The following is a 21,825-nucleotide window of genomic DNA, read 5'->3' as shown; positions in this document are numbered from 1 at the left end:
TCATATAGTCTAAACAGGAATGGAATCAAAGTGGTGGCTTATACGGTGTAGGGTGGGTTCCAGGCAGTAGCATAAACTTCAGGGCCCCAAGAACATTTTATCAACAGATCTTACGAGGAGATTTCCTCTTTTTGTGTGTACCTCTAAAAGTCACAGATTGCTCAAGCAGCAGACGGTTCCAAGGCTTCTGAGAGAAAAAAAGCAGTCAAGAGGCACGTCTGTTTGGGAAAAAAGGAGTCTGTGGCCTTGGCCACCAGGTGGCGTCACAGACCAGCCTGGAAGAGCAGCTCGTCCCAGAAGCCACATCCTTGTAGACAGAGCTCCCGCTCTTCCTTGGCCTCCACTCCAGGGGAAGGGCCAAGCCTTTTGCCAAGAGGACTGGCACCCTGAACTTGTAGACATCGCCACAGCCTACCGACCCTCCCTCCTCTGTCCTCCGCTCCTCTCTGACATTTGTCCCCAGTCCTGCCTGGAGGAGCGCCTCGTTCCTGTTCCCTGGTTGCTGCTCCTCTTGGCCCCAGAGCCGAACTGCTGGATAGGATGAACCAACGTAAGAGGAAGTAGAGCAGGATAGATTTTTCTTAGCCCTGGCATAATAAAAAGAAAGCCCAAACACTTTTCTTTTTTTTAATATCTAAGATTTAAAAACCCCAAATCTGAAAACCAACCACTGAAACAGTCCACTGGCACATCAGCGATGGGCCTGGTCTCGGGCTCCCTTTCCCATGCTGTCCTGGACAAGCGGCGCCTCCTGGGTGGCTTTCAGGCCCGGTCCCGAGAGAGCCCAGTGGGGCCGGACACCGTCCTGGTCTCTATCCCAGCACCGGGGACAACCAAGGACCCCACCTTTCAGAAAGGCCACCAGGAACTGCTTTTAAAACATGTGGTCTCACCAGGAGGAAGTTTTCCCTTGAGGCTGAGCTGAAGGTTATTTCTTGTGGAGAAACTTCATTTTATTGCCTAAAAAAAGAAAATGAGAACACGTCACCAGGCAGACAAAGAAGAGTGAGTCCCGTCTTGCCCTTTTCAACCCAGATGTGCTGTGGACAACTGCGGCCCCCTACTCCACCCCCCAGGAACCTGTCCCTTGCTCTGGAAAAGTTGAGGGGGCTCACCCTTTCCAGGGTTGTCCCCTCTGGGCTCCTCAGGCACGTCCCTGCCCTAATTCAAGGGATCTTCCTCAGACTTGTGTGTGTGTGTGTGTGGGTGTGTGGGGGGTCTGCAAGGAAGACCAGCAGAGCTGTGCAGGAGGGAGGCTTCTGAAATGGCGATAAAGGAAGCACAGACTGTCACACACTGCTCAGCAGCACAGGGTCGCGAGCCTCCTGCTGCAGCTCTTTCTGACTGGGGCCTGCTCCCTCCCTCCTCTCTTTCTGCCATCTTCTGCTTCCTCCTCCCTTTTCCACTAAGGGCCTTTTTACTGGTGAAACCGCAGTCCTCATACTTCCTACGTTTCTACTTCTCAGGGGAACTGGGAGGCCCTTCCTAGCTTCCTGCCAGACACTCTTCTGTGGTTCTAGTCGTGCTGCCTGGGCTCAGTTCCCCAGAGGACTGAAGAGCGGAGGACAGAATGGTGGAGGCAGACGGAAGACAGCCTGGGGCCCTATGAAGTGGGGCAGGGGTGGGGGGTGGTTTGTTTCTACTCTGGGGACGAACAGGAGGTTAAAACGCTGTCTGTTTGAGCTCTGCACTATTTATGGCTGCTCCAGGGGAGGGAACTGGCCAAGACCCCACAACAGACTTCACAGGAACAAAGGCTGGTGATGGGGATGAGACCCGGGGCCTTACCTAATCCCTTCAGGAACTTATTGACACCGCTATGCTCTCCACTGGGGAGAGTTTCCAGATACTCTTGGGCTCGGACCTCAAACAGACCTGTTGACAAGAGAAACCCCAGCCACTTTAGTTCCTTGTCTTTGCACTTCTAAACATATCCATTTCCTCAGTGCCACAGAAAAGGGAAGTCTCGCTTCTGAGACGAAGCTGCTCCTGTAAACGTGCTCTGAACCATGAGGTTTATGAGGGGATTTATTACTTGTAATTGCTCCACCTTGTTTAGTAACTGTCTTTGGAAAGCTATAAAGCTCCCTCACACATGAAACCCTATTTTTATTCAACAAACACCTTCTAAGCATCTACACTGTGCCAGGCACATGGTTTTAAAAATGAACCAGACAGTCCTGGCTCTTGAAGAGCTCCCATTTCCTCACATTCTCCCACAAGAGGACCCAGGCCAAGTGGCCTGGTTTCCTGGGAATCCATCCAGGAGCTGAGGAAGGCTGGACAGGCCCTTTTGTGGGTCCTCCAGCTCTACCCCCAGGGCCTGAGCCTCAGGCACTGGCTTCCTTTCTGACTGATCTGTGGACAGAGGATTCCTTCCGTGTTACTTTCAAGCTTTTACATTTCCCACCTCTCTTATCAAATAGTGATCTGTAACAGATATTTAAATGTACCCAGCAGACTTCTATTTAAAAGAATCCTCTCATCAGGTTCATACTGCCACTCTAACTGTCTAATCAATTTCCTTTTGTCCCTGCAGATCCCCCTTATCAGAATCACCTGCAATGTGGCACGCTTATGTCTTTGCTTTGCAAACAGCTATAGAAATGAAGGGCTTTGGGGCCCTTAACTCAGTCTCATTGCATTCACAGCACCGGAGTACAGAAGGCTGGGGCCAGGGTCTCACCTGGAACTTTCCCTGGTCTCTGCGTAGCCACTCCTTGGGGGTAAATGCCTTGCCCCTAATCAGATTTGGCTCCCATCTGTAATGGCCTCTACCAGCATTTCTAGGTTTTAGATTCCAAAAGGGCTTAAGGTGATATAAGAAAGAAACTGGAATGATTTCTCTCACTTCCCATTCCCTAACCCTTCCTCTTCCCCAGAAGCATGATTGAACCCAGGCAGACAAGGACAGGGTAGGAGGGAAAGAGAAGAGGGAACGAGAGGAGAATGTGGGGGGGGGGAGATGAACTGCAAGCCCCCCAGGTCCAGGAGAGGCTGCTGCTGTTCTACCAGCCCCCCTGTGCCAGCCTGCTCTGCCCTCCCCTTCCACACCCTGTGGAGAGGGGGCAGAAAGACGGCAGAGGGGACGAAGGAGGCCCGAGGGAAAGGAGAAGGGGGCAACAGAGAGAGGAAGGAAAGGGTGTTCTTGAGAGTTTCATTAAGTTGGAAAGAACAGACCAGAAGGAGACCTTGCTGCAGACACTGAAATGTGGTTGTGGGAGAGGCCAGCAGACCGGAAAGAGAAGGCCAGGGGAGGGGGCAGGAGGGCGGGGCCTGGTCTCACCAGCTCAGAAGTGGCACGGATGTGCGCTATGCAGAGGAGGCTGGAGTACTGCTCCCTTGTGTCTGTGCCCTTGCCCCTGAGCCGCCTGGAGTCTGGGCAACTCTAGCTTACTTGGCCTCAACACAGACGGTGCCCCTAACCTTTCACATCCTGCCGGCGCAACTCCCGCTCCTGGATGAAACCCCGAAACGTCTGGGTCTCCATGAAGACCTCCAGGAAGCGGCGCAGGCTCTTGGAGGAGACAGCTTTGCGGAAGGCCTCTCGCTGCAGGGTCCTCTCCTCACGCTCGCCTGACGTCAGGAACAAGGAGTAGTGGCCCACAATCTCCACGAAGAAGCGGACAAAGGCTTCAGACACCACCTCGTTCAAGGGGCTGGACTCGGGGCCTGAGCAAGGGAGGAAAGGCCAGGAACAGTGAGGGCAGATGGGCTGGGCCAGAGCCTTTGGGAAAAGCCCACTAGTAATCAAAGTAACAGCTAGTTCCCTTGACGAACTGTGATTATCAGGGAAAAGGTTACCCTAAGTGATTAAGTCATTTCTTTCCCCGCTTTCAATAGATATTTTAGGGCCGGATGGGGGAGTTGGGACAATTTTCCCCACAATTCACTGTTAGAATAAATCTAGATTAAGAGGTTGAGCTCCCACGTTCTCTCTTTATACCTCTTGCCCATTTTCCTACCTAGCCCAGTGCGAGAGGAACAGCTGGCCTCTGGTCTGGCTACCTGCTCCCTGACCTAGCGCCGGGAGAGGGAGATGCAGTCAGGGAGGTGGTCGAGCATTTACCGTGCTTGTAGTCTGGGGGCCCTTCATCCTGGTCACAAGCCAGGTCATTCCTTTGTTCCAGAATGTGTTCGAGGGCTACCTGAAGCTTCCGGGGCAGAATGGAATCCTCGTCATCCATCTGTGAAGCAGAAGTGGCAGGTGGGCCATTGCCCCAGTGCTTGGCTCAGTTCCCAGTCTTGTGGAAGGAACACAACTTAGAGCCAGAGGTCTCAGGTTTAAAACTTGATTCTACTTTTTATAAGCTGTGTATGCCTCAGTTTCCCCATTTGATAAATGGGCTACCAATCAATATCTACCTCATCATGAAGATTAAATGCAATAGAATTTCTTGTGAAACCGCTTAGCACTTAGTGGATACTCAACAGATGTTTTCTGCTGCTCTCGTCCTGTACAGTAGCTAGTGCTCATTGGGGGACTCTAGCCAGGGCAGATGACCAGTGAGATCCAAAGCTGGCTTTATGATCTGGGCCTCAGAGCAGGAAGGCCCTGGGGAAAGGCCTACCCTGAGGGCCTTTGGGAAATGCAAGTCATGATAAAACACAACATTAACACTAGTGAACTTCTCAGCAGTGTGGCAAGTGCAAGTTTAGAAGCAATCCATCAGAATGCCAGAAAACCTTTCTGTAATTACTCTCTGCAAGATCTGATAGGAGTCAGGCTTCTCTGGCAAATGATAAAAGGAAAGTAAACATACATTACTTTCTCTGATAATGAAAGTATGTAATTTATGATCATTAAGGAAAATACATGAAAGTATCAAAATATTTTAAAATCACTCATAATCTGTCTCCCTCTAAGTCTCCCTCCCCAAGACACCAGCATCAGTGTTTTGATAAGTTTTCCTTTTAATCTTTTAAAGATGTATATACAAGGGTACTTCAAAAAGTTCTTGGGACCGGCCCGTGGCTCACTCGGGAGAGTGCGGTGCTGATAACACCAAGGCCCCGGGTTCGGATCCCATATATGGATGGCCGGTTTGCTCACTGGCTGAGCGTGGTGCTGACAACACCAAGTCAAGGGTTAAGATCCCCTTACCGGTCATCTTTTTAAACAAACAAAAAAAAAAGTTCTTGGAAAAATAGAGCTAAAGATAATACGAATATTTCCACAAACTTTTTGAACTACCCTCGTGTGTGTGTGTGTGTGTGTGTGTGTGTGTGTGTGTGTGTATACACACACACACAGTTGTCCCTGGATATCTGTGTGGGATTGGTTCCAGGACCGCCCTCCCATATGAAAATCTGAGTATTTATATCAAGTCCCTGATACAAAATGATGTAGTGTTTGCATATAACCTATGTACATCCTCCCGTAAAATTTAAATCATCTTTGGTTACTTACAATACCTAATACAATGTAAATGCTATGTTAATAGTTGTAATACTGTGTTGTTTAGGAAATAATGACAAGGAAAAAACTGTACATGTTCAGTACAGACGCAATTATTTTTCTGAATATTTCTGACCTGTGGTTGGTTCAATCCACAGATGTGGAGTCCATGGGCACAGAGGGTTGACGGTACTCGTACATATAAATGTATATGTATTTCTTTTTCTCTCCTTTTAAAAAAATAAGGTCGGCAAAATAATGTATGTAATTTTGTGACCTGACTTTTTCCACTTAATATACTATATCATGAACTTTGTCCTCAAATAATCTTTAAAAGCATGTTGAAAAAGATAATTGCCTAGGGCCGGCCCGTGGCTCACTCGGTAGAATGCGGTGCTGATAACACCAAGGCCACGGGTTCGGATCCTATATAGGGATGGCCAGTTTGCTCACTGGCTGAGCGTGGTGCTGACAACACCAAGCCAAGGGTTGAGATCCCCTTACCGGTCATCTTTAAAAAAAAAAAAAAAAAAAAAAAAAAAAGATAATTGCCTAGAGATATAAGCTATACAAAGATTCTAATTGCTAACAAACCTTTTTATGTCAGAACACATGGAAATCACTCCTTTGCCAAAACCCCTCCTCCTTGCCCCCTGCCTTCTGTCTTGTCTTCAGGCCAGCCCTGGCCTGGGGTCGCTCAACTCTGGGCCTACTAAGGAGCCTTTCCAGAGCTGGAGAGCCGAGCCCCAAACAACAAAGAGGTAGAAAAGGAGTAGAGGCAGAAACCAGCCTTTCTACTCACCTGTCTGAGGAACCGATTGTTCACGAGGTCAACTACAAGGACCTACAAGACAGAGCAAAAGGGTCTCTTATTGTCACCAGGGCTTCTGGGATCTAGAGACAAATTCTTAGCTTTCACTCTTCTTAATCATTTTAAGATGCATATACAAGGGTACTTCAAAAAATAGAACTGAAAGATAATATGAATATTTCCACAAACTTTTTGAAGTGCCCTCGTGTGTGTATGTAACACACACACACACACACACACACACACACACACACACAGTTGTCCCTGAATATCTCTGGGGGATTGGTTCCAGGACCGCCCCCCCCACATGAAAATCTGAGTATTTGTATCAAGTCCCTGATACAAAATGATGTAGTGTTTGCATATAACCTATGTACATCCTCCTGTATACTTTAAATCATCTTTGGTTACTTGCAATACCTAATACAATGTAAATGCTATGTTAACAGCTGTAATACTGTGTTGTGTTAATAGTTGTAATACTGTGTTGTATAGGCACCCAGAGAGGCAGCTGGGGTGAGGGGTGGGGGTGGGCCACTTGTGGTTTCCTGACATTGCCGTCATAGCCACAGATGAGGAAGAGGGTAAGTGGGGGCAGGGGCTTTCCTGAATCGCACGCTTTCAGCACTGAAACTGCAGACCTGGACACGGTGTGCGGCGGGGCTGGACTCCCTGCCCTGTTCTCAGACTGGCTGAGGCAGAGTTTCTTGGGCTAGTTTTTTTTAGTGTGAGGGTTACAAAGGTGGGTCAAAAGATGCTGGAGTCCTCACTTCTTCCCACCCTGGAGCTTCTCCCTCCTCGTTCCCCCAGCTGCCCACTTAACCTTGCCATTTTTCTTGAAGGGCTAGGAGGAGAAAGATGCTTTCACTGGTTAAAGGATTCAGGATAAAGCACCTCTCCCTGCCCGCCCCCCAAGTGGGCTGCGACCCAGGGTGGGCAAGGGAGGAACCTAGGGTATAAAACTCAAGGAGGCACCAACTTGTGAGGTCACACAGTGCCCTGCCCCAACAGAGAGACCCTCATTCAGACCCCAGCTTAGGCCACTGTCTGTGATGGAGGAAGAGCAAGGGCCCTGGCGGCCCACATGACAACAGCTGGAAACACGCGGGCTCAACTATGTCTCAGAGACCCTGCCCAGGAGTGGAGGGAGGCTGCTCCTTCCTTCTTACAGTCCCCTTCTGGGGCTGCATTGAGCCATCTGAGGGACAAACTCCTTGCAGTCTACACATCTGCACCTGAAGACCTGAGGCCAGGGATTAATGTGTAATTGGGCTTTAGGCCTATCTGAGCAATTGCAGGAGCAGCATCTAGAGACCCAGGGAGAACTGCAGGACAGGCAGGCAGATGTTCTTTCTGGCTCTTCAGGACTGAACAGCATTATCTAGTTCCCTAAGGTACCCACTCTGTGCGTGCTCTGCTGGAAGTCCCCAGAGCACGCACAGGGCAGAGACTATTTAGGAAAGGGGTGGACTCGATAATTCCAGAAATGCCAAGTAGGACTTTCCCCACCTGGATGCTAAACTGAAAACCCAGAACTTGCTAATTAAAAATATTTTGTGCAACAAGTGCTAGAAATATTTAAAAATTTTTGGTGTTTTTTTTAACTGATATGAAAAAGAACCTGTTATAGGAGCATGGTCCTTGTTACCTTGATTGTTAGTCTGAACATGAATTCCAGCTATTGTGGAATAGCTGTGTTGGGGAGCGGGAGGACGGAAAGGAAAGGGCAGAGGGCTATTGATGACTTAAGAGTTTTGACTTGGGCTAAGTTGTTAGCCGCCGCCCTTCTCAATGGGAGCTCACACCAGTCACTTCATTTAGAAGGCAAACTGTGTTTGCAGTGGGCCAGCTGAGTCAAACTCCAGTAGCACCTATCTCAGACGAGCCTCTGGTGGCCCCTGCTCCCCTGACACCATGTGCTCCAGAGCTTCAGCAGCACCTCCCCTCTGCTCTCTGCACCTGTGGAGAGGGAGACAGGGATGATTCAGAGCTCACCTCTTCCAGCGGCAGCTCCCGGAGCAGTGGCAGTGAGCTGGAGAGAAGCCCGATGAGGAAGGGGGTGGGCGAGCACACGATGTCGATCATGGCAGGAGGCAGCACGGGGATGTAGGTGTGCTGCCAGGTGAACGGGTAGATGAGTGCCACCATCGCATGGCAGCACTTGGACAGGGTGCTGCAGCCAGGGAGAGAACGGGGAGAGGAGCAGGTTCAGCAAGGGCAGAGGAGGGCCTTCCTTCTCAGGCTCACCATGGCAGAAGTGTCTGGGCCCATCCCAAAGGCATATTGGCTGGGACAGGCAGCATGTTTGTATTAGGTGGATGATGTAGCTCAGGCCCAGCACAGATCATACGAGGAGGCACTGAGAGCCTATGCGAGAGGCTTGAAGACGCAGCTGGAGGGACTAGTTTAATGACCTGAATAATTTTTACAAGCGTGCTCTCACATATGAGTTACACTCTTGTAAGGTTTTGATTAAATCTTACAAGATTTAATGAAATCAGGACATAAACAGATCATGAACAGATCGACTTCCACACCTCTTCCCCATCCCCTCCAAAAACAACTAAAGCATGTTTTCTTTTTTGGAGAGGGGAGCTGACCAGCAGGGGATCTGAACTCTTGACCTTGGTCTTATAACACCGTGCTCTAACCAATTAGCTAACCAGCCAGCTCCTAAAACCTATTTTCTCACAGATGCTCATTCTGTTATTGAAGATGCTTTATATTGGAACATCCTAGGTTTTTCTTTGTTCCATTCCAAACATTCTCTCAGTCAAGCATGAATACCTAGGTGTAACCAGGGAAACTGAGGATAACTCCTTTGGTATTCACACGCCAACAGTCAGCTCCAAATCGGTCCATTTTGTAAAAGTGAAATTCACAGACAGTTACCCCTTACTCAGAATTCTGGTCAAAGGATGATATATTAGATGACTGAGGATTAACCCTTTTAAGCACCAATACTTAAACAAAAAACATTGGGAGAAATACTGGGAGTCTCCCTTAAAGAATGATTGTAATGTAGCCTTTTATTGGCAAGTACTGTGCGTTACTGATCAATCTCCACAATGCTTTGCACAGTGCCTGGATTCACACTCGGTTTGCTGAATGAGTGAGTGGATTACACAAGGGTATCATTTTGAATATCAGTTCTATTATTATGCTACAAGACATGATGACCGGCGGCCTTCCTGATGAGTGAAAGCTGATTTCCTCTCGTAATCATTTCTCACTGCTAGTGAGCATACCTACAGTGGCTCCTCTCTCCTCTCACCTAATATGCTATTACTAAAATGCAATGGGATTAGAAACTTTAGAAGCTTGCTAGAAGTCTGCATAATGGGAGAATCAAAAGTGGGTTCTCCATGAGTAAACTGTGTCCTCTTCGGGCGTGGGCCCTGTGAGCAGCCTTGCATCAGTCAGCAAGTATTCCGAGTGCTTGTTTGCAGCAGTGCTCTACTCAGGTAAAGCTGTGAGGAAACTGAGTTCTGGATAGATGAATGCCACATGAAGTCAGGCACCTGTAACCTCACTGTCATAAAACTTCCCTGAGCCCATTTTTAAAAATTGCTTAGTTCTGGCTTACTTGAGGAGAAAAGAGGTGTATTAGGAGATATTGGCTAGCAAGTGAAATAAGCCAGACAGAAAAAGACAAATATTGTATTATTCCACTTACGTGAAGGACACAGACCAGGCAAGTTCACAGACACAGGAAGTAGAATGGAGGTTATCAAGGGCTGGGAGGAAAGGAGAATGGGAATTCATTGTTTAATGGCTAGGGTTTCAGTTTGGGATGATGAAAAGTTCTGGAAATGGTGATGGTTGCAAAGATAACTACCCTCATTTGAATGTTAATGTTCTTCTAATTTTCTATGTGGTGACTTCACAACTGCAGGACATGAACAGATCAATTTGTAGACTGACAACACTGAACACAGATAGACTAGTCCTAAAATTTAAAAAATTTAGAACAAAGTGAATTTAATACATTCAACGATCTATAGATCAAGGAAATTAAACATAAATGGAAAGGAATTAGCTAAAAGTATTAACATTTTTAAATATCTGGGAGAAAGTGATGCCTTAGGGAAAAAATGAGGGTAGTGATGGCTGCAAACATTGTGAATGTATTTAATGCTATGAACTGTACACTTAAAATGGTTAAAATGGCAAATTTTATGTTATATTTTACTAAAATAAAAAAGCAAAAAAAAAAAGAAAAAGCCACTTAGCTTCCAAGTGAGTTCCTTTTAAATCTAGCACCCCTGAATCATCCTTAAAATACACATTAGCACATAGACAGGAGGAACAAGTTCAAGAGCTCCACTTTACAACATGGTGACTATAGTAACAGTGTATTATTTTCCTGAAAATTGCTGAAAGTGAATTTTAAGTGTTCTCACCACAAAAAATAAGTATGTGAGGTAAGGCATATGTTAAGTTGCTTGATTTAGCCATTCCGCAATGTATAGATATTTCAAAACATCATGTTGTACACAATAAAAATATACAATTTTTGACAATTGAAGACATAAATACATTTTTAAAATAAAGATTAGCTCTCTTTTCCATGCCACACCCATTCAGGGGTCACTGACTAATAAGGGTTCTGTTGAATCTCATTCATTTATCAGCACGTCTCCTAACCTTCATTCTCAGCAGTCATGAAATACCCCCCAGCATTAGCTAAGCATCCATAGACTGCCTTGATATTTGTTGGGGGTTTTTTTGCGCTGATATTTGGTTCTTGTCTTTTCTTTCAAATGATCACCCAGAAATGAGAAACATGCTACCCCAAGATTTTGTTCTTATCACTATAATACCTTCTTTATTAGCTGAGTAAACGAGAGAGGCAGAATAGCTGTTAGGACTTAAGTGAAGGAGAGCAATATCAATAATTCAGCCAGAGCTTGGGGAAAAGTGATTGCTCTGTCTTTCAAAGGATCTAGATGTCCATCTTCTCTGGAAGAAGAGTAACTTTTTCCCTAAGGCATCACTTTCTCCCAGATATTTAAAAATGTTAATACTTTTAGTTAATTCCTTTCTATTTATGTTTAATTTCATAAATGGTTCATAGATCACTGAATGTATTAAATTCACTTTGTTCTAAATTTTTAAAATTTTAGGACTAGTCTGTCTGTGTTCATGTGTTGCCAGTCTACAAAGCTGATCTGTTCATGTCCTGCAGTTGTGAAGTCACCGCATAGAAAATTAGAAGAACATTAACATTCAGAGGGTAGCTGTATCTAGGGCAGGTTTTTTTGGACTGCAGTTTGCAGCCGATTAATGGGTCCTGAAATCATTTTAGTGGGTTGTGCTGAGCATTAAAAACGACAAGAATAGAATAGAAAAGGGAGTGTGGTGTGTATTTTCTCAGTTGTAAATAACTATCTGTGTAGACTGCAATATAAAGGGTTTGAAGCCAATGTTACGAATTGGGAAGTGTGGGCAGGTGGGGAACGATGAATAAATTAGAATTTTGATGTGTCGTGTTTTACTGGGATGTTGGCTTTTGTTTCCATGTGGCTAGAGGGAGTCTCTTAAAAGAGACTTTAAGAAGGAGTTCCCTGGGTGAAGCCTTTTGTATGAAACCCGTTTCTTTTTATAGCATACTTGTTAGAGTTCCTAAATAGGACTTGGACAAAGAAGTTGATCGTATGAAGATCCATGGGCCACTTCACCAGTCTTTGAAACTCTCACTTTAGTCAACCCACTAGAGGAGAATAAAAGTGCAGTTTTCATGTTTAAGATTCCCTCTACATTTCACAGTTGTGGTTTAATCACTTTTGACCCCAGGGAAGTTACAGAATCACAGAATTTTAGGCCTGGAAGTAATCTTACACATTCAAAATTCTTTTGAATTTTATGGCTAAAGAAACTGAGGCTAAAAGAGGTTAGGGCAACCTGTGAATTTAGGATGGGGACAGGGTGTGGAGAGGAGTCCTGCAGACGGAAGGAGGTGTAAGAGGTTACAGGGAAAGGAAGGGAGGCACTAGGAGGACCAGTGAGGATGGCCTGTGCAGTTTTCTCAGTCACGCGATTTACCCCTGAAATCTGCTTATTTTTTTCCCCCAACTCAAAGAAAAAGCAACCCTCTCTTTTACTTTCTTGCTGTCTCCTCCCTACAGGGAGGAAGCGTGATGGGCTGTTCACGTCTCTCTGCTGCGACGGCACTTTGTGTCTCCTGGTTGAAGCCCTGTGCTGCCCTGCAGCGGCAGAAAGGCCCCGCTTCAGCTGCAGTATGTGTGAACCAGCCAGACGAACAGGTAGTTAGTTGCAACAAGGTTAGGAGAAATGATAAGCACTGCCAGTGCTGGATACATAGCATGGGTGCCTAAATGCTACAGAAAGAATGGTAACATTCATTCACTTAACTGGAATGCACTGAGCTAAAGGACAACTCTATTCAATTTTGATGACAACCCAACTGGGTAACCTGTTGGCCAGGTAGGTAGGTGCTGCCACTGTCGACTATTTCTTGTAACAAGTGTTTTTTTTTAACAGTGTTACCCCCCCACTTGCAGCTGGATCCCAGTGTTTCTACACCTGGTTATCATTAACACCTCGTTAGCTGGAGCCTATGGGGCCTCGGGTGCTAGAACAACGTGACGACAGGCCAGGCGGCGGTACTGAGGAGTGCCTCATTCCTCTTGCTCTCTAGCCCACATCAATATTCTGAAAAAATTCTGCCTTGTGAAACACTAAAAGAAAACGTCAAATTCTGCAAATAATACAGTTATTGGCAGCTCTTCCCCCAAAGTAAGTGGTAGAGGAGAAAAGAAAGCATTATTGTGAGTGTAGCTTATATGTTGTTCTCATTTGCTGCTGCAGGTATTAAGGAAATCCGATTCCTGACTTGTGATGGCTAGACGAGCCCTCCATGGGGGTCGGTGGGAGGGCGCTGCTAGGTCTGGCGGTCTCTTAGGAATATACGAGGAATAGGCAATCGTTCTGTGGGTGCTAGGGGTGACTCTTCAAGCAAGCTAGCCACACAGCCTTGCTGAGCACACGCTGGTTGTGGAAAGGCAGTGTTTTTGAAGGAAGTCCCAGGAGGAGAGCCATGGCAGCTGGCTAGCATTACGGTGGGAGGTGTGGGGAGGGTGGAGAGGCAAGCAGCACCAGCTCCCAGAGCTGTGAACAATTGTACAAAAGGGTGGGGGGAAGAGAGTGCCCCAGGGGGAGGGTGGCTGTGCCACAGGGTTAAAAGATGAGCACAGGTGAGAAGGATCAGGTCCTGGAGTGCTTTGCTATTGCTCCTGGTTCCTGAGGGATGAAGCATTCATTATTCCGGAATATCAGGATCGACTTGCAACTGCTAAAGTTCTCCTGGAGAAGGTGCTTTAGTTCTGGTTGCTACAAAGCCTCTTTGCCATGCTTGGGGTTCCCACACTCATCTATGAACTAGTAAGAACCTAGCAAAGAGCTTCCTTTAAGATGCTACCAGAAAAGTAAACGATGAGTTTCCTGAATTAGACAAACACATCAGGAACTGGAAGGATGATTCAAGCAGTATCCTTCAGCGTCCCAAGCAAAGTGTCTCTCTACTGGTGTGTCATTCCCAAGAACATGAGTGAAAGGTAAACTCAGGTCTGGTCTGATGTCTGGCACAAACTACTGGAGGGTGGGTGTCACCATGCAGTGATTGCCATGTTTCCATTACTGTACTCTCAAACCCTGAAGTTGTGTGTCACAGAGTCTAAAAAGAACACAGGCTGGCCCTCAAAAAAACTGGTTCTGCTACTTCCTGTGTGATCTCAGGTAAAGCTCTTAACTTCTCTAGGCCTCACATTCTTCATCTGTAAAATAAGTAACATGGACTAAATAATCTCTAATGTCCTTCCAGCTTTAACTTCTACCAACTATGAATCTATGAGAGAGAGTACAAGCCAGGAGCTGGAAATAGGAGCTTTCTGTTGGGGACATAAAAAGAACCAAGCGTGTCGTCAGAAGGTAACTCTAGGGCTTGCTAGCAGAGACAGGACAGAAGAGCAGTGGGGACCTCTCACTCTGAGAAACAAACAGCTCACTCATCTGAGAGGTTTTGGGCTGCAGTAAGCCCAAAGGGGCACGAGTACAACACAAAGTCAGCGCAGCCAGGGAGGGATCTGACTCCAAGAGAAGAACTGGAATAAGTTTCCAGCCCAAGAATATGTTGGTGATGGGTTTAGATTAGAGGACAATGGCATACTGGCGGTGCTATCTTTAAATCTTGCTCCAAATGGTATGTTCTTGGTGTTCATATGCAAAAATAGGTGATTAATACTTAACATTTAATTAGACTGTACTATGATATTAAAATAGTATTTTTCATAGGACTTTGCTGAATTAAATGTACTTATCTCTAAGACTCTGTCAACTACTCTGAGGACCAGCCAGACCTTTGAAGTAGTGTTTTGGATGCCAGAGCACCTAGGTAGCAGCTACTAACGCTTTCAGATCGGCCTCAGGCAAACTCTTCTGCCTGGAGTGGGCGTGTGCACAAACCCCGCCTGCTCTGATGGCAAACACTGCTGGGTGCAACCAATCTAGAGAGGATATGAGACCCTCTTTCAAGCTTATGGGAACTGATTAAAAATGAACCAAAAGGAACAAAGGGATGAAAGTACACAGCTATATACAAACTTATTTGTGTAGTTACCCATATGTCAAAGCCAAGGCTCAAACTGCAGTATTTGTCAAGATTTGACCACCTAATCCTACTTATTAGCTAGTAGTCTATCATTCAGCTTATGATTTAATGTATTACAAAAAATAAAAAGCAGGGCTGGCCCGTGGTTCACTCGGGAGAGTGTGGTGCTGATAACACCAAGGCCACGGGTTTGGATCCCATATAGGGATAGCCGGTTAGCTCACTAGGGGAGCGTGGTGCTGACAACACCAAGTCAAGGGTTAAGATCCCCTTACCAGTCATCTTTAAAAAAAAGAAAAGAAAGAAAGAAAGAAAAAAAATAAAAAGCAAATTTCTTGAACATTAAAAACTCTGTCCTACCTAAAACTTTTGTACAAATTTGCTTACGTGCAGTTCTGACTTTATTATTCAGCCTGGTCTATAGGTTTAGTCAAAATTTGGGGGAATTAAAATTAGTAAACTACAAAACAACATGTTTATCATCAGGAAAATGAAGATGGGGTATAGGGAACTATTTGTCTGGGTTGTTATGAGAACAGAACAAGCCATCCCAACAACATTCTTTCTTTTCCATCTGTCAAACTTTGGCTTGACAGAGCCGTTAGAAACACTCAACGTCCACCATAAAGATGAAACGAAGCAAAAATGTTATTCTAAATTTGATAGATTTTTGGCTGAACTTAAAACCCTTTTCTAACTCATGCAATATTTGCCACGACTCCCTGCAATTTCCTCTTGCAGTGGGCAGACTTGCTAGCAATGATGAGTCATAAATTGTGGGGGAGAGTGCTGGGGGGAGTGACTGCAGATCTAGAGCAGGCTAAGGTCCACTCTGGGATGGCACAGGGCCACTCACTGAGTTTGTGACATGTCCTGTTCTCATGCTCTGTTCTGTGGTTTCACTAAGATTGGGGGTCCAGAGAGAAGTCGGGAGATAAGGACGCTTTCTCCCACTTTTAGCTGGACAGGGCCAGGAGGCAGTGCACGTGCAACGGGTACAGTGCTGAGGATGAGAGCGCTAGCTGGAACTTATGCTAAAGATTTCTTCAAGAATTTTCCAGGTCAAAAAAAAAAAAAAAAGAATTTTGCAGGTCAGACAACTTGCAGCCAGCCACTAGTCCCCAGACCCTTGTTTGTCATGGCCTGGCCTAAGAACCTTCAGTCCTCTACACCTACTTTCCCATTCATCAGACAGACGAGGTGGATACGGATTCCTCCACTTAGCCCATGGAGTCAGAGAATTTCAGAGGATTTCACGGAGCACAGTGCCAGGAGGTCTTACGCATTCAAGGCCATGGAATCAGAGAATTTCAGAGCTGGGGGAGACCTTGGGGTCATCCAGTCCCACCTACCTCACTGGGGGTTCCTGCTGGTGGCCAAAGGCTGCGCAGGAGGGAGGGAGAGCCCTGAGGAGGAAAGCATGGGCTTCCTAGTGACAATTTTGACCTGACTGCCCAGCACAAAAGGGGTCTTAGTGGCCTGTTTTAAAGACTTTCCTTATGCATTTCTGTAGACAGACAGGACCCCAGAGAGTGCCCTTTACCCACCCCCAGACTGCCACAGCCTGGCTCCTCCCCTGTCCTCTTCTCCAGAGCCAGGCACCTCTCCCGCTGCCTGCTTCCTTGAGCAAAGTGACTGAGCCTCTGTGTGCCTGTTGGTCAATAGCAGCATCTGTCTGACAGGGCTGTGGAGAAATGGCACCTGCCCTGAGGCCACACTCCAGGCTTGGTCCTGCACTCTATTCTTGTCAGGTTCCCCCAGCTCTTTGTTTTCTTCTCTTCCTGCCTCTGAGCTCTTTGGGCCTTTATTTATTTTTCTACCTCTTCAGGTCTGCATGGAACTAGTGTAGGATGGAAAGGTAATTTATTGGGCAAGAGAGATAACAGGAAAAGAGTGGGCTGCCTTCAGGGAAAACACGACCCAGAGCCTCAGAAAGTCAGAGCCACAAGGGGCCTGAGCTCAGACAATCCATGTGCCTCTCAAATGAGGGGACCTGGGCCCGGGCTGAGGAGGAGCTCCCTGTGGGTGAGAGAGGATGTGCAGGCCCAGAAGCTGTAAAGGCTGTAAAAGGCAAGTGAGGTATCTCACATTCACCATTACCGCGGCACTACAAAAATCCCATCCCCTCGGTGACCAATATCTGGCAGCGGCTGCAAAAGCAAACACCAGCGGGCAACACGGCCTGTGACAGCACAGGCAGCAGCCACAGCCCGCGGCCCGCCCCTCTCACAGGAGAATGCCAGGTGCCATGGAAGATGTGGGGGAGAGAAACCCCAAGTCCCTCCTATCAGACCATGTCGGTGACCTACCACCTCCGTAAAGCTGCCCCAGGGCAGGGAACCAACCGAGGCCCAGCTGTTGGGGTCCCTTCAAAATCCTTTGTCTCTCATGACAGCAGCTCTGTGGGAGGGGCTGGGCCAGCATCCAATCTGTCAACCCATAAGTCTGTCCAGGGAAAGGTGGAGGTGGCCAAACCTCTCCCAGGCATCTTTGTAGTAAGCATTTCTAGGTGTCTTGTGCCCTGAGCCTTCTGACATATCCTCTAGGCTGCCCCTCAGGGACACGTTTGTCTTGTATAAGGCTCCCCTCCCCCTTTCTGTCCTCACCTTTTCTTTCACTGTACTTTGGCTAGAAAAATAGATGATTCTCTCTGCTTTCCTCCCTGGAGGAAGCCTGGGGGAGGTTGGGGTTGGGGCGGGTGGGGCACCCCCTGCCTGGCCCTTCCTCTAAGGACATTTTCTCAGGCTGGGCCCTCCCCAGGTCTAACGTCTTTCTCCCAGAAGCAAGCTCCCCAAGGGAACTGTCTGTCCCCAACTCCACTCCTGGTGGGTGCTAGGGTACTCGGCTGCCCTTCCACTTCTTACCTAGGCCTTTCTCAAATCCATTGCTTTCTCCTCCCCCAAATCCAAACCTGAGAATTCTACCACTACAGGATGGGGCAGTGGGGGATGGAGTGGGGCTTCCAGAGAATAAAGACAGCTTACAGAGCTGATGAAATCCGATCCTGGACACTGAAGGGTTATTACTCATCCTCAGCTTCCAGGGCCTCAGCCTTGAGAACGCTGTGTGTGAACTCCCCAGTGCCCAGGGCTTGGAGAGCCGCCCCGCGCCCAGCACCAGCTGCAGGCTTAAAGGCAGGGCAGCGCTGATGGAAGTGCGTGGGGAGGATGGTAACTATGGCATTTACAAGTGAATGGCTGGGAGCAGACTGGGCAGAGCCAACTGGCTGCTGTCCAAAGAGGAGCATCCTAAAGGTGGCCAGATGGGCTGCAGCGGGAGGAGAGGGCTGGACGCCTCCCGAGGCGCTCGGCGTTGATACATTTTGTCCATTCCATTCTTCCTCCCTTTCTTCTTCCCCTGTTTGTTTTCCATAGTCCGGAGTCATATTTCCTCTCCAAACCAGACTTCCTCACTTTTTTTTGGTTCTGGCGTTTCTTCTTCCCAGATGAACCTCTCAGGTGGCCTCATCTGCTTCTCATGGTTGGCTGACCCCCACGTGTTGGCCTTTCCCAGAGCTGCAGCCACCACTCAGGCTTCTGTGCCCTCAATTCCAAAGCAAAGAGGCTCTGTCTCAGTATTTTAAAAATTTTTTTGTGGCTGGCCAGTGCGGGGATCTGAACCCTTGACCTTGGTGTTACAACACTGTGATCTAACCCACTGAGCTAACTGGCCAGCTCTGATTCAGTATTTTGAAATGATGAAAATGCAAGAAATTCTTCTTGTTTCAGAAATTCTGAATGAACCCAAATCCCTATCTGCATTTCCCACCAGGTTTTCTTTGATTTGTGACATGGCCTTTGCATTGGGATGTGGGTGGCATGCTACTGGGCAGTGAGCGTGTGTGTGGGATTATGTGCGATTTCTTTGAATGATGAGGAAAGGGATGGCTTTAGGCTAAGTGTGCTGCCCTCTCCTGACCTGGCCTCTGCCCACCTCTGCCGGCTCATCTCCTCCTATTCCACTTTCCTCTCTCTGCCCCTGCCACAGTGAACAATTTTGCAGTTCACGAAGGTGACATTCTCAGCCTCCCTTGTCTCCTAGCCGTGGTACAGACAGCTCCTTTTGCCTGGAATGTGCTTATTGCCCCTCCTGGTCGTGGCACTCTGATTGAACTCGCCTCCTCTGGGAACGAGTGCCCTCCCTTGGTCTCCAGAACTCACTGCCCCTAACAAGCCTTTACAACACGGTACTGTATGGTCTGTTCACTTCTCTGTTCCCCCCACTGGACTGGGAACTCCTTGAGGACAGGTATGTGTCTCTCATCTCTGTTATTAGCTCACAGTAGAGTGTCTGGCACGTGGCAGAATGAGTGGAAAGCAGGCCAAATACCAAAGAAGCAGTATGCAGCAGAGCAAGTTTACCTCACTTTGCACAACTGGGGTGCCCTCCATGCCTCCAGTCTTACTTGCCTATTGGCTTTCTTATCTCACAAGGGCTTAATCTTCAGCCCTAAGCAATCACCTGCTCTCTGGCCTTTAGAGAGTCCAAGCCCGACGGTCATGCAAACACTTAAGCAGAAGTAGGCAAGGTTGGTACCTGAGCTTGTCTGCAATGAAGATGACCCTCCTCTCCAGAAGCAGGGAGGCGAAAACACAGACCAGGTGGCGGATGCTGAGAGAGGAGAAGAGAGACTCAAAATCCACGTGTTCAAGCCGGGAGTCCAGTGGGCGGCACAACTCAATCACCTGCCGGAAAACGGGCAGCGATGAAGAGGGTCAGCTTATCAGCCAGGCCTCTCACAGGCACCGTGGTCCCTGGGGCTCTGAGATCCTCAGCAAGGTGACCCACCGGCAGGGGAAAGGGAAAGAACAAAAAGGAAAACAAAAGGGATTGGGGAAAAGAAAGATCCCCGGAGACTGGGGAAGGAGGTACGTCTGGTAGGGAAGCAAGCACCTCATACTCAACTAGGAGGCTGGGGACAGTCCGGACAGAGGTGAGGAAAGAGGATGGTAGAACCAATGGCCCTTGGCCCAAGGTGGGTGCTTGGGAGGCTCTCCCTGGCAACGGTGTGTCTGGACTCTCCTTTTTTTTTTTTTTTTTTTTGTCTTTTTCGTGACCAGCACTCAGCCAGTGAGCGCACTGGCCATTCCTATAAGGGATCCGAACCCACGGCGGGAGCGTCGCCGCGCTCCCAGCGCAGCATTCTACCAAGTGCGCCATGGGCTCGGCCCCTGGACTCTCCTGAACGAGTTCTATGACTTGAAAACTGTCCTGTCCCTTAAAGCCCCAGTAGAAAGTGTCTCTGTCTTGTGAGGGACAATTACCTGCTGGAATCACCAGCTCATGCAGAAGGACCAGCAGATCTGAGCAGCACTTCTGAGAGTGCTCACCTCCTTTACAGGCATTTCTTAATTAACCCTAACCCATGCCAATCACCTTCTGGTAATGTGTCTTTTCAGCTTTTGTTTAAATCTTCTTATTCTGTAATTGTCTAAAGGTTCTTGAATTCACCTCAAGTTGCTACTCCTGTGCATGTTTTTTCTTTTTAAATAGCTAACTCCTATGAGCAGCTCCAGTGAGCAGAGACTAGATTTTACTCCCAGCACAGCACCTGCCCAGTGCTGCCCCCACATTGGGGCTTACTCATCATTAACCTCCCTGCTACATCCCCGTGGCCAAGCCACCTGTACATGGTATGGGATGGTTTGGGGTTCGCCAGCATCAGGGAGACTGACGCTCTCTGTGCTGGGAAATTGGGTTGTTCCAGAATGTCTCAGACCCATCCTCATCACTCCTTTGTCTCCAGAGGTGACCTGGTTTTCTGAGGGCCTTTGGAACTAGAGACTCAAGGCTGAATGAGATCACTCTTCTTACAGCCAAAGCGCTTCCCAAAGAGAATGGGAAGGATAAAAACAAACTCCTTCATCAAATCCCAGCCCAGCCAAGGAAGGGATATGCTTCAAAGTCTATGATGTGGGGCTGGCCAGTTAGCTCAGTCGGTTAGAGTGTGGTACTGTAACACCAAGGTCAAAGGTTTGGATCCCCATACCAGCCAGCTACCAAAAAAAGAAAAAAAAGTCTATGATGAATAAAAAACAGTACCTGAGCTTGTTTTTCCTGAAAAGAGTCTGTTTTACGTTACAAAGTTACAGATGTAATTCAGATTATTATGAAACATTCAGATATTTATGAAACATAAATAGGTTCAAATAAAATTTATGATTGACAATGGGCTGTTAAGAGAAACTGAGGATGTTCCATGCATGTCCCTAACCTGCAAGACCCACATCATACAAAGAAACTCCACATGCTGCCACAGCGTAGTTCTTGGGACAGAATCCTGGGCTGGATGGATTGAACTGAGGGTGGAACTTAACGATGCTGTCATGGATTAGTGATCTGGGCCAGCCTAAGGAGTGGAAAGAGGACACCACTGAACTTGACAGCCCACTGAAAGCCAGCCCCTCTCACCACTGAGACTCAGTTGTCTGGGTCACTCCCTCCCCTAGGAGGGGAAAGGAATCTGATAGCTTACCTCAGTTCCTGAACCTGGCAAGAAGTTCTTGACAATGATGGTTTTGCCCAGGGCTGGGAAAGGGGCTTCCATGACGCTCCTCATGAGAGGCTGCACCAGGGCAGGAGAGATGCCTCTTCTTTTTTCCACCTCATCCAAGATCTGCAAGAGTTAGAAGGGCAGCTCAGCTACTCTGAAGTTAGGGCACCAAGCTATAGCTCAGTTCTAGAAGGGGGCCTGCCACAGTGACTCATGAATTATGGGGAAGCCCTGCAGTCCTCATCGGGTCAAACTTAGATTACAGGCTCTCTGACCCTATGTATGTTGGCTCCAATTCTTCTCCCTTCTGTGTGTCCACTCTGCCATGTGACTTCACAGTTCTCCCACCTAAGGAATGGAATTGCAACCCTCACACACTGCTGGTAGGAATGGAAAATAGAGAAGCTGCTGTGGAAACATTCTGGCAGTTCTTCACAGGGTTAAACTTAGAGTTACCATATGAGCCAGCACATACCACTCCTAGGTATCTATCC

General features: G+C 47.6%; 1 protein-coding gene across 1 annotated transcript in view; it reads right to left on the bottom strand.

The window, feature by feature from the left end:
• Nucleotides 1-883: 883 nt before the first annotated feature.
• The window catches only part of DENND2A (DENN domain containing 2A), a 65,401-nt gene continuing 44,459 nt past the window's right edge, over nucleotides 884-21,825 (bottom strand). Inside the window, exons 11-18 of the mRNA XM_063101006.1 lie at nucleotides 21,314-21,454; nucleotides 19,375-19,523; nucleotides 8,205-8,382; nucleotides 6,201-6,242; nucleotides 4,070-4,187; nucleotides 3,427-3,672; nucleotides 1,789-1,875; nucleotides 884-960 (exon numbers count right to left, since the gene is read on the bottom strand). Of these exons, the coding sequence (XP_062957076.1) occupies nucleotides 929-960; nucleotides 1,789-1,875; nucleotides 3,427-3,672; nucleotides 4,070-4,187; nucleotides 6,201-6,242; nucleotides 8,205-8,382; nucleotides 19,375-19,523; nucleotides 21,314-21,454 (993 nt within the window). The 3' untranslated portion in view covers nucleotides 884-928. The remainder of the gene's footprint in view (nucleotides 961-1,788; nucleotides 1,876-3,426; nucleotides 3,673-4,069; nucleotides 4,188-6,200; nucleotides 6,243-8,204; nucleotides 8,383-19,374; nucleotides 19,524-21,313; nucleotides 21,455-21,825) is intronic.

The sequence above is a fragment of the Cynocephalus volans genome, chromosome 6, assembly GCF_027409185.1.
Source record: "Cynocephalus volans isolate mCynVol1 chromosome 6, mCynVol1.pri, whole genome shotgun sequence".
NCBI lineage: Eukaryota > Metazoa > Chordata > Mammalia > Dermoptera > Cynocephalidae > Cynocephalus > Cynocephalus volans.
The sequence above is the reverse complement of the archived record's forward strand: the minus strand, read 5'-3'. Positions and strand labels throughout refer to the sequence as shown.